Source organism: Schistocerca piceifrons, chromosome 2 (assembly GCF_021461385.2).
Source record: "Schistocerca piceifrons isolate TAMUIC-IGC-003096 chromosome 2, iqSchPice1.1, whole genome shotgun sequence".
Classification (NCBI taxonomy): Eukaryota; Metazoa; Arthropoda; class Insecta; order Orthoptera; family Acrididae; genus Schistocerca; species Schistocerca piceifrons.
The window spans coordinates 495414954-495427909 of record NC_060139.1 but is presented as its reverse complement, the minus strand read 5'-3'; the positions used below and the strand labels follow the sequence as shown (position 1 = coordinate 495427909).

The following is a 12956-nucleotide window of genomic DNA, read 5'->3' as shown; positions in this document are numbered from 1 at the left end:
TGACACTTCAAATTCAAGAACAAGTGGTAGTCAGAAGGTGTGAAATCAAGGCTGTATGGTGGGTAATCCAACTGCTCCTAACCGAATTACTGAAAATATTTTCAGTGATCACTAACAAATGTAAAACAACACAAACAATCTGGCTGTACTGGCAGTAGTGGAAAGACAATGAACCAGAGAGACAAGTGTGAAAGTGGAGAAATGTTACACCAGTGCTATGGTAGCAGTAGTATGAAAGTGACTTTTATTAAAGTGTTTCTCCACTTATGTAACATATAGAAAATACATCAACTCAAACTAGCATTTCTTGAGATTCCAACAGCAGCTACTCCATGCATTTATTTAATGAGTGAATCATGATTTCTCACACATAACGAGGAAAAGTGATGTGAACCCTTATGGTAAAACTAAGAACACATGTTAGACAAGGACTTCTGTTCTAATAGTGATCAGTGGGACAGTTGTCCACTGGGTAGAAACTGTAGCTGTTTGTCATGACTTACGTCAAGAAAAGAAAGGAAAAAAATTTGCAACAGGCAATAGAACACAAGGAACATAAGAATTAACTTTTCATAATATAAGTTTTTTTTTACATAAGAGAGATTTGGTTTTGATAGCACGAAAATATGCACATGACTTAGGTAAAAAAGTATAGCTTGGACTTATTTCAGTAATGATTGTCCACATGCCATCATTTATTTAGAAAGTATGAAAAAAGAAAAACGGTGTACTCAGCTACTGGTAAAGAAATAGTAGCAACTGTTCAAACAAAAAACAAACCTATCTTGCAAAAGATACTTTTCTGTGCAACACAATATCAGAATTATACATAATCATAAAATGGTGTAAGTATTTCAAAAATTTCCCAGATAATTAAAGACAGTTTGAGACAGAGAGAGAACCAGATAAATGGATGATACAAAGACAAATGAAACAGCAGCTCCCGTTGCCAAATAAATCAAGTAAAAATGTGCTATTTCTATTTTTCAAGGGATCCCGAAAACAGTGGAAGGCCATATTCTGCCAATTCACACTGATTACTGTGAATTATGTTGCAATGAAGAGATGAAAATTAATTTAAACAGCTTTCATCAAATATATATGCTATCAACTTAAATCGTTTCTTACCTAATTAATCTGATAATGTACAAAAACTTTGATTTATTGATTTATGTACCTGGTTTTGATTGCTGCCAACTAGGCATCTCTGGTGGGGGTGGCTGCTGTTCGCTTGGGCGGCCTCCTCTATCTGGAACCTGGAGGACACAATAAAGATCAACCATCAGGAATGTTTGAGAAAGTATTAACACAGCACCAAAAATACAAGTCCCACAAATATCTGTAAGACAGTTATACAAATAAAAGCTGAAAATAGGTTTTTCTGACCTCTCACTTCAATAAAATATTTCCTTTTTTTTTGGGGGGGGGGGGGGGGGGGGGGATCGAGATTCATGAATGATTAATTCCAGCAAGAAACACAGGTTTTTATGGTCAATATATTGGACAGAAGGAATTCTGGAACATGTGTGAAATTAGACTGTTTCTTATTCTTTCAAGCACCAGAAACGAGCTGGAGCAGTGTTGATACACATTCCTTTGGGCACTTCCAGAAACACATTTGTCTGGATAAGGATAACATTATGGAATACAGATATGAAATAATCTCTCTATGTACTTGTACTGATTACATGTCCAACAACTTACAATTCAGTTTCCATTTAGTTGAAGGACTTTTCCTGTTATTTATAGTTATTTTAATTCCTGGCAGTGCTTGAAGGTGTATTAAAACAACCAAGCTACACATCTGATTGTAAGTTCCACATAGCTGGTTCACTGGGCTGAAAAGGGCAGGCAACTACCCTAATATGCACACATCAAAGGCTGAACAGTCACAGTCAAATTACTCTTCAATGATTTCTTTACTTTTAGCTAATATGAAAAAAAGAAGAAAGAGAAATGTTATCAAGCAAACCATTCAGGTCCAAGGAATTGTCAGCTGACCTACATAAGCTTTGTTTACTGTTAAAAACGCAGTATGCCTGTAAATCTGCCTTGTCTGCTAAATGCAACAACAACAACAAGAACAGATACTGAAAATTCATGAATTAAAATTTTTATATTTATACAAAATGAATGCTCAGACTTTTGTAAACTTCAATATATGCATTAAAATAATGAATTAATGTTAAAAATATTTCTAAGACAAAAATACTAAATTAAAATTAGATCTTTTTATCATAAAATATTTTGCACTTAAAACTTAGCATACAATACAGGAGACTATGATACCTGAATGTTATAGGCTTCTGTATGCATGAAGTGTAACTCACCCTGCCTATGATGACTTTATTGATAGAAGACTGAGTGTTCTTGCGGACTGAAGCACTGCTTGTCTTTTCGATGACTGCCAGGTCTTCTCGAGCTGCTAAAAGATCAGCAAGATGGACATTTGGCTCAGAGTCTAAAGCTTTCCGACGAACTAGAAAAATAGATGCAATCTCGTCCTCTCTACCACGCATCCGCTCTGACCACTGTCAATAAAATGAGGACTGTTAAACACTTATTTATTTAAGCAATTATTTCTGAGAAAAATGTACAATAATTTTAAAAAAAATATTTGGCAAACATGTTAACAGAACATGCACATGCGCACACGCACACCAGAAGAACATATATTTGTAAACATTCCTTTTCAGTTCAAATGGGAAGAGCTTTTTATATTTTTGTATGGTGTGGAGAGATGTTAATGCCTTTTTGGATGTTATAGCTGTGTGTTCAGCCTACTTAATGTTTTCTTTACTGATAGAGGCATATTTATATTTATCCCCATTTAGGATACCTAAAATTTCAGATTAATGAACCTAGAATGACCAATCATGTCTGCTTGGGTAATGGATGGACTGAGCTTTAAACCAAGTCACCAGCATCTATGTGGTATTTACACAGAACAGGTATGTCACTGATGTACAACGAGAAGAGTATTGGATCTAACATTGAACCCGAGACCTCTGGCGTAAGAGTCCGACCTCTAACCATCTAGGCCAAACGGCGCTTCGGCAATGGACTAACATTTTATACCCATAAGGCACCTAAGAAACTTTGGATAAATTTTTCTCGGGATTTTCTGAGTAGTGCGTCCTAATATTTTAACCACATGAGGTGTTAGGGGTCCTCTTCCACCACATAAAATTTCGGACAAATCCCCGACCCCATGGTCGTGCTGTCTCCTTGTGAGTGTTCACCATAATGTGACTGTAATTAGTCTAGTAGGCTGTTTGTAACTATGCAGTTGCCAAACAGGCCACGAAATATATTTTTTAAAGCCTTGGGCAGTACTAGAAGAAAACAAACCAGTCTGTAGTCAGAGTGCTGTGACGCCATCCGTCTTTCGGTGCCATTATAGACATCCAGTGAAGTGTAGTGAGAGAATACTATTTGCTCACATCATCATATTTACAATTTTTTAGCATTTGCTGAACTTATTGTTTAATTTTACCACATAATGAGTGTCAACAGTCATGCAGCTAATTAAGCTGTATCTAGCAGTAAAATAAAAAATTTAATTTTTTTTTTTTTTTTTTAGTTTGAGAATTATTATTGTGTTGCACAAGCACTGGATATAACATCTGAACCCTCCAGCAGGTCAGCAGAGTGCTTCAGATACAGACGTGTTTAATTGTGTGTGTTTCCATATGAAGAAGCAAAATTACATCCCTCTCGATAGTATATGTCGGTCTAATTAATTGTGCTTCATTTCCATTGTATGTGAAGTTTCAATGTGAAGAAGTTGATCATGTGATGAGGCATATGGGATTTTTCTAAATCTTAGTGTAGCTTGAACTGTCTTTTGGAGGAGGAACAGTTCCAGTAATAAATAATACATTTTGTGACCCATCACGAAATGTCATCAATTAAGTCCTTTATAATTTGTGTTGTAATGTGCTACTGAAGGAATTCATATGGGCAGCGAATTACAGGAAGGAATACATATGGGTGGCCAATTAGAGAAATGAATATGTACAGGTGTAATGTAGCACTTTCACAAATATCTGGTGATAGAGTCACAACAGAGCCACCAATTCAAAGTTCTTAAGGATGGTTGTTTGTCCTATTAATATCATGAAGATGGTGGTCGTAAGTGTGAGGTGTGCATGCCTGCGTGAATGAATGTCAGGGTGTATACGTGGACAAGGGGAAAAAAAAAATTCCCAGAGTTTTCCCGGATGACCCAGTTAAAAATATACTTTTTTCCGAGTAAAAATATAGTTTTTCTGTGTTAAGTGACAATACTTTCTCACAGAACCATAAAACTTATCCACCCTTTGAACGGTTAAGGTTTTATACACCAGCGTAGAACTTCCTTAACTTTAGAAAACAAACACTCCTCCCAAAAAAACCACAGGCATTTTGGAAAGATCTGATGTGCAGCAACATACACTGTATATTACAAAAGTAAATGATTGAATTCCACCACACACAGCACGTTAGTTTCCGTAGCATTGAAATCGAGATTGCTATGCACTTTAGCAAGGCAATCATAGCTGATGTCACGTGATCTCACCAGCTGATGATAGCTGATATTCAGGACATAGGACACGTGACGCAGTCAGCCAAGAGCAGCCAAAGTCACTGTTCGATAGTGCGAACACACAAAAAGGAAAGTTAATGGTTTAAATTAATATACATAGTGTAGCTACAAGAAAAGCTAAGCTTTCAGATATAATATTGGTCTGTTTTGCATGTGTTACACTTTCATGAGCATCACACAAATGTGCCAATAAAATTTTAAATACCTAAACGTCTACGCTCGAAATTCTTCTAAGTGGTTGGCCCTCAGAGTGTTAAGCTTTACATGAGAATCATTTAAGAAATTCAAAGTACATTTGCACATGTAACGTAATTCATCTGGCGTAAAATGAAATTTACTTTGAAAGTAACACTTTTCAATCACCTTTCATAATATTCTCCTGAAACCTGTTATAATCGTTTCAGCAGTTGTCAGAGTGCGCCATAAAATGGCGTTACTGCGCGTGCGCAGCTATGATAACATAAGAAGGCCACATATTCATACCTTTATAGCATTAAGAGATCTTGCATTACACCGTAAACGAAACAGAACATCATAGGGTACTCCAAGAGCATCTGAATTTCGTAAACCAGATCAAAATGCATAATTCGGCTGAAAGTGCACATTTGTATGTCCAGATTCACAAAGAAGCAAGCACCGACCTGATATTAAGCTTCTCATTGTGGTTTTAGGGCTGCAAATTTTATCAGAGTATCAGTACTGTATTCTCTCAGGCTTGGTTCTTTATTACTGCATAACGCCACATGTGGCATGTGATAAAAATGGGCACTTTTAATTTAGCAAACAGTTGACACTGTGGAATGAAACACTTCACTTCAAATACGTTGACTGCCTGTGTGGAAAAGATTAATATAAGCCAAATTTCTTTAGCAAATCAAGGAAAATAACTTTAGTGTTCTGCAAAGCAATTAATGCTTTACTTCCAAAAACCTGGGAGTAAAATAAGATCAGGAAACTAAAACTAATAACATATTTCAGCTTTCCATAAGTATGTCAATGTATTTTAATTCATTTGCTAGCTCTTGGATACAGAAATCCATTTTGTTTTCATTTGACATGAGAGTTGTAAATGAAGAAGAAACAGCAAAATTGCTAAAACTAAACACAGGTCACATGGAGATTATCACCTCTCTCCACTGCAACTTAGACTGCTCTGCGCATGTGCGAATCTGGCAGCTTGTGTTCACCAGAAGAATTTTTCTGGCTAGTATCTGGCTGCTTGCTGCTACTACAGCTAACAGCCGTACTTCAAGTAGCCATAAGCAGGAGGAGGTACTGCTCACATGCGACTCAATTGTGCCTGTGCACAAGTCCGCTGGCAACTGCTCAAAGGAAACTAATGTAAGCCATTGTGACGTCATGGTCACCAAAAGCAGTTTGTTGTTATGAAGTATTGCGTAGTCTTTGTCCTAAGGCCTTTGACACATTTTTGTGTTGGCACACTTATGTGTGCACTGTGTTTTGTTTTTGGAGATGGCGCATTTCCTTTGCAAACTCACGTTTATTTTGGTTTTCTTTCCCTTCTTTATGTTTTACTGCAGCAGCATTATTTTGCAGCAGCAGGCTAAAGTAAAATTTTTCACTGGAATATCAGTTCTTACCAGTCAAAATTACAAAAATTTAACTGAAAACGGAAACAATGAAAAATTCCTGGGTTTTGCCCGGTTTTCTACTAGGTGAAAAAATTCCCGGGTTTTTCCCAGTTGTTCCAGACTGTGTACACCCTGAATGTGTGTGTGTGTGTGTGTGTGTGTGTGTGTGTGTGTGTGTGCACGCGCGCTATGTTTGGAATTATGTGGACTTGTTCTTCCAAAAGTCTGATGGTGTATCACAAGACTCTCAAATTCTGATCACCAATGTGAATAGTTGTTTTGTTCCCCCAATGATTTTAGAAATTCTGATGGAATGTTATCTATCCCATCTATCCCTTCTGCCTTATTTGATCTGAAGCCCTGCAAAACTTTTACATTCTGCCTCTAATACTGGATTCCCTATCGACTTTTGTTTCTTCTTCTATCACATCATCAGACAAGTCCTACCCCTCATAGAGGCCTTCCATGTACTCCTTCCACCTCTATGCTCTTTCCTCTGCATTTAACAGTGGAATTCCCATTGCACTCTTAATGTTACCGCCATTGCTTTTAATTTTACCGAAGGATGTTTTGATTTTACTATGTGCTGAGTCGGTCCTTCCAACTCCTTCACATTTTTCATGTAGCCATTTCAACTTAACTTCCTTGTGCTTCCTATTTCTTTCATTCTTAAGTGACTTGTTTCTCTCTATTCGTCAATCTCCCTGAACATTTCTGTACTTCTTTCTTTCAGCAGTCAGCTGAAGCATTTCTTCTGTTAACCATCGTTTCCTCACAGTTACCTCTCTTGTACCCATGTTTGCCTTTTCCGAGATGTTCATTCATCTTCAACTAATCTGCCTACTGAGCTATTCATTATTGCAGTATCTATAGCCTTAGAAAACTTCAAGCATCTCTCTTCATTCCTTAGTATCTCTGCATCCCACTTCCTTGCACACTGATTCTTCCTGACTAGCCTCTTTAACTTCGCCTACTCTTCACCATTACTAAATTGTGATCCGAGTCTCTGTCTGCTCCTCTGTAAGCCTTACAATCTAATATCTGATTTTGGAACCTCTGCCAGAGCATGATGTAATCTGAGATCTTCCCCTATCTCCCACCTTTTCCCAATATAACTCTTCCTCTTGTGATTCTTGATCAGAATATTCACTATTACTAGCTGAAGTTTATTGCAGAACTGTCTGTCTCGTCTCTCATTCTACTCCTTTCCCTTAAACTGCATTCCAGTCCCCACTAGATTTTCATCTCTCTTTATGTTCTGAATTCCCCGCTCAATATCCTCACATAATGCATCTCTTCATATTATGCTTGCAACTCTGGCATATATACCTGAACTATTGTTGTCGATTCTGATGACAGCAAATATCTCAATGAAATGTTCACAGTGACTCAATGTCTTCCCTACCTTCCAATTCATAATGAATCCTACTTCCATTATGCCATTTTCTGTAGCGCTGTTGACATTACCCTATACTCATCTGACCAGAAATCCTTGCTTTTTTTTTCCCCAATTTCACTTCACTAACCCCCACCATTGAGCCTTAGTACTTCCCTTTTCAAATTTTCTAGCTTACCTACCATATTCAAACTTCTGACATTCCATACACTGAGCCATAGAACGTTATCCTTTTGTTGGTTATTTAACTTAACTGCTCCATCATGAACTTACATGTAGATAGGGCATCTATGAAGGTCTGCTGTCATTCAAAAAAATCTCAACTTGGAAACTATTAGAGAGAGACTCATGGTTTGTTATAAACCATTTTGCAGTTCTCAAAGGCTTTTTTCCTCTCTCTTCTGTTGCAGATTTTACTTGGAGTGCATGAAAATGGTGACAAAACAAGGAGAAAGTGCAATTTGTCATCTGGTATACAGAATTCAAGTCTGAGCAGTGGTACTGTAGAATTATTGATGCCAGTCTGCAAAGGCACCACTGGCAAAGCATGTATTTAAACAGTCTGTTTACATACATTTCCTGAGAGTTGGACTGATTGTTAGGATCACAATGTACAGCTCCCTGTTCTCTAGATGCCATGCCATTAGATTTATTTTTGTCTGGTTATGACAAGAATCATGTGTACACACCACCAGTCAATGACATTGCTACAGTCTGTGTATGAAGCAATGAGGCAATCTGAACTGTTGATGCTGCAATGCTGACTCGTACATGGACAGGACTCTTAATATCACCTCGATTTTCTATGGCTGATCTCTCGCCGCACACTGAAATTCTGGCGTAACAGAAAAGAAAAACTTTTAGAGCTGCTGAACATTTTACAATGAATCACAATTCTCTTCTCTAATTGTTTTCAAATTATGGTTTTCTGAAATGATACTAGAACTTTATGGATACCCTGTAGCTCATGTTTACATTTCTGATGAAGGACCTATGACCCAAAATGTATCTTAAGTGTTGTACAGTAAAGTTAACAACTCACCATTTACATTCCACAAAGCACGTTCCACCATATTTAAATGTTATAAGTAGATTTTTAAAAAATCAGATTTTTGACAAATTGTTATATACCTATCACTCCCTGATAATGACTAAGTAGTCTTCCAATATCATGTTTGTTATGTTTTATGTCACCAAGTTTTCAGCACTCAGTGATGTGTGAAAAAAAGATGTTTCAACTGCCAAAACTGGAAATTTACAAGCTTCAAATGTGTGGTGCAGTCCTACGTAACAACTAAGCAACGACAAAACAGATTAGTTTAAACTGTGTTGAGTAAAGTGACTGGTAATAACTTTGGCGCAAGATTGATGACTGTCTTCTTTCAGAATATATACTGCGACATGAAGTCAATAGTCATACACTAAAGTGAAGATAAAAGTAAAGAGTTCGAGCGCATTACACACAAATAGTACAGGCCAGCAGCAAATTTTGCTTTAATATGCCATTCCTTAAAGTATGGTTAACTTTCAAGATTTTGAAACATTCACAAGTGATTCTTGATATGACATTCATGATAATGATATGAAGTATTTTACAGTTCATTATGAAGCACAAATCTAGTAACGTATGTTAAATCTTATGTATAAAACTAATTATTTCTCACTAATTTTTACTTTCAATTATTTACGAACATCAAAATGAGATTTAAAAATTGAAAATAATCATAATTAGTACATTCCTCACTGTTTCTGTAGATATTAACTAAATTTAGATATAGTTCAGCTACAAACTTCATAAAGGAATAGTGCATTGCTCTTTATTAAAGGGAACCAACCTGAAATGACTGTATAGTCACATCTAATCTCTTTATTAGGAGTTCTTTCCGTACACGATACTCGTCTTGCATTTCAGACTGTAAGTTAGCTAGGATGTGCCACTGTTTGTCCGATAGAACACCTGTGAATAACGGCTTCCCAATTAATTCAGGAGATGCTTTCGCCAATACCTCCTTCATCTGTAGGGAAAGAAATTATGTAACTGCATGTACACAAAGAAGTAAATTCATGAGCAATTTATATAATTCATTGCTTCCATACCTACATTATTGTAAAACACACTTTGTTAACATCTTTGATTATACGTAAGTGCCAGATGATACGGAATGCTTGTAATACAATATGTTCTTTTAAGAATGAAAATGCGGTCCAAGAAGACTCTAATCTATTTACTGTCTGTTCTATTAGCTTATTTTGATTGTGTCTTTTCCAAGCACTTATCACAAAACTCAAGCATCACATAATATTTGGCTTAATAGCCAGTACATACGTTACGGCACATCGTTTTCATGTGCATATGTAGCATCAATACAATCCAGAAGTGCTGTATTGTATTTGTACTACACATGCACACGAAAATGATGTGTGCTGTTACATATGTACTGACTACTTAGAGAAATAATATATGAAGCTCGAGACTTGTGATAAGTATTTGAAAATGACCAATGGCTGAAATTAGCTAACAGCACACACAATAAATAAATAAAGGCCTGCTTTGGCCATGTTTTCGGTCTTAAACATATTGTGGTTGTGGACCCCCCCCCCCCCTCCCCCACAACAACAGATTGTAAAAACAATATTTCTGACACTCTTAAGTAATGTAGGTATAGAGGTGAATGACAGTCCCACAAATTGACATCATGGCATTCCTTTTACTATTTTTAGCCAGTTGTTATTTTAAGCTGTTGCCTGCAATCACTTAGATAACATAGCCATTTATCAAAGAAATGTAATCATAAGCCAAAGAAACTATTATTTAATGTTCATTATTGTGCCGAGTTTGTTTTTCATGTAAAGATTAGAAAACAATGATTCTTATCTGACTTATCTCTCTCTCTCTCTCTCTCTCTCTCTCTCTTTAACGCTTTGACCTGATATGTGAAAGTATTACCATAAAGAGTATCATTTTTCATTCAAGTAGTCAATCACCCCAAGTGAAGTGTTTTTAAGAAATAGTTTTGGTCTTAGTAATTTTACTAGCTGGCGCTTTATGTGAAATTGTGGACACTAATTGGCATTCTTGACTGATTGTAACTCAGTGGCTTCAAATGACAACCTGTTTTACTTATCAGTAGTATTAGCAGTCCTATGTTTATATAGGCGACATTGTATAAATTCCTTTACCAGTTTCAATGCTGTATTAAAGCAACCACACAGAGCACATGCTAATTTGGACCAAACTCAAGTAAATAGCAGAAGATAAATTCAGTCCAATATCAAAATATGCCCTATAAAGAAAGTTTTATTTAAACAAATGAGTTGTTTTTTCACTTCAATTACCTAAAGAGACAAAAATCCTGTTAAATAAACAAGATCAGTTTTTGTCAGATGAAACAATATAACTTCCCTTTTTGTAGTATTACTGAAAGAAATTTTAGCTATTTTTGCTTTTCAACCATGTAAGCTATGAATTAGGTGGGGGTTAGTTATAACATTCACAGCACATCTGGAACTATACATGGATGAACACTACACAACTGGTCTTGTAAAGTTTGATCCACAGTAATGTACTTAAGGCTTACATTTAGTAAGCACCTGACCCCTCAGGAATGGTGTTCCTGTCCTCCATCAAAAATAACAAAGTATCCTCATTGAAAGACATGGTCACTTTTCTCCTTATGTTCACTTCTCTGGTCAAACACATTACACACCTTGTCTATTGCACTTGTATCTCTTGACAATAGTACGTAGCTCATGGTCTCACAGTCGCGTTCTCGCTTCCTGAGCACAGGGTCCCAGGTTCGATTCCTGGCAGGGTTAGGAATTTTCACCTGCCTTGAGATGACTGGGTGTTAGTCTTGTTCTCATCATTTCATCATCATTCATGTAAGTGGAGATATTGGACTGAGCAAAGGTTGGGAATTTGTACGGGCGCTGATAACCGCGCAGTTGAGCACCCCACAAACCAATCATCATCATCATCATCATCATGACAGTAAAGTGAGAAGTTGCTTCAGCTTTCCTTGCATTCTGCCGGGAGCAGTCAGCTGAGTGACAGTTGCGGTGCACACAGATATTCAGGCAGTGAAGTGAGAAACAATGGGGAAAACAACAGGGGACACATGGAAAGTGTGTGTGTGTGGGGGGGGGGGGGGGGGGGAGGGACAGGCACAAGAAAGGAAAAAGGGGGGGGGCAGGTGGAGATTGTGGCCAGTATGGAGACAAGGTCAAGGTCTCCATAACCAACACCAATGCCAGCACTAAACGGAGGGTCTCCAATTCCAGAGGGAAATTTAGGTACTCAAACCTGGGACAACTAAACCACTTTCATGAAGGAAACTGAGGACAGACATAACTTTGTGAGGGTCATCTGCTAACATCTGGGACAAAAAAGGTAGGAGGGCATATTTAGTGTGAAAGGCCAAAAGGTGGGGTAGTGCAGCAAAATATGAATCACTTGTGATGGGGGCCCTGCAACTACAAAGGGGACAGCTCATTGTGTACTTAAAAACCAAAGACAGCCACATGGGGGAAGTCTTGAATGCACAAAGTTTAGTAGACAGAGGGTTGCAATCATGTTTTCACAATATACACTACATTGTGAAGTGATTTGGGGTATCAGAAGTTTATAAATTCATTACTGGTAGGCATGATACAGTAAGTTATTGGCAATATGAAGCTCATTTATGAATAATTTGTAATTTGAATGATTTTCATACTTCAGTACCTAAAGTGTCTGACAGGTAGATCAAGTTTTAAATCTAGCTTAAAATCATTTCCTTTAGGCAACTCCTCCTATTCCATGGACAAGTTTCTGTTTCAGAACTGGTAAAAAAAGTACCTCTAAATGTAGCTGCATGTGTAGAACTAAAAATTTCAGTAATATTAGTATTAGTACTTTATATCTCTTGTAATCTGACTTGTTCCACATCATATCGATAAAATTATCGGGAAAATGATCCACGGAACATAACTAAAACAAACTACTGTGAAGATGTTCATTAATTTACTGCCTGATTCATACAATAATGGAGTTAGTTTTCCTGAGCGAAGCAGCTCAGATATGAAAGGAGAATAGGCTATGCAACAAACTAATAAAGCTAAAACTAAGATCTTTTTTCATTGTGTGCTGTCTCATCAATCATTCAATAAAATTCCTGAACTGATTCTGTGTAGCTAACACAAATACATTAATGTAATTTAATAACATAATAAAATAATATAATTAAATGGATAGATATGCTCCTCCTGCACCCATCTCCCTACCCTATGGTTCGTACGTCTGTGATAGTCCACACTGCAAGACTTGCCCTATGCACCCTCCTTCACCACCTATTCCAGCCCTGTAACTGGCAAAACATATACTATCAAAGGGAGAGCCACC

General features: G+C 37.0%; 1 protein-coding gene across 1 annotated transcript in view; it reads right to left on the bottom strand.

Annotated features, from left to right (window-relative positions):
* The window catches only part of LOC124775512 (protein FAM98A-like), a 61031-nt gene that overhangs the window by 15013 nt on the left and 33062 nt on the right, over window positions 1-12956 (bottom strand). The window contains exons 5-7 of the mRNA XM_047250345.1: window positions 9412-9591; window positions 2331-2531; window positions 1178-1256 (exon numbers count right to left, since the gene is read on the bottom strand). Of these exons, the coding sequence (XP_047106301.1) occupies window positions 1178-1256; window positions 2331-2531; window positions 9412-9591 (460 nt within the window). The remainder of the gene's footprint in view (window positions 1-1177; window positions 1257-2330; window positions 2532-9411; window positions 9592-12956) is intronic.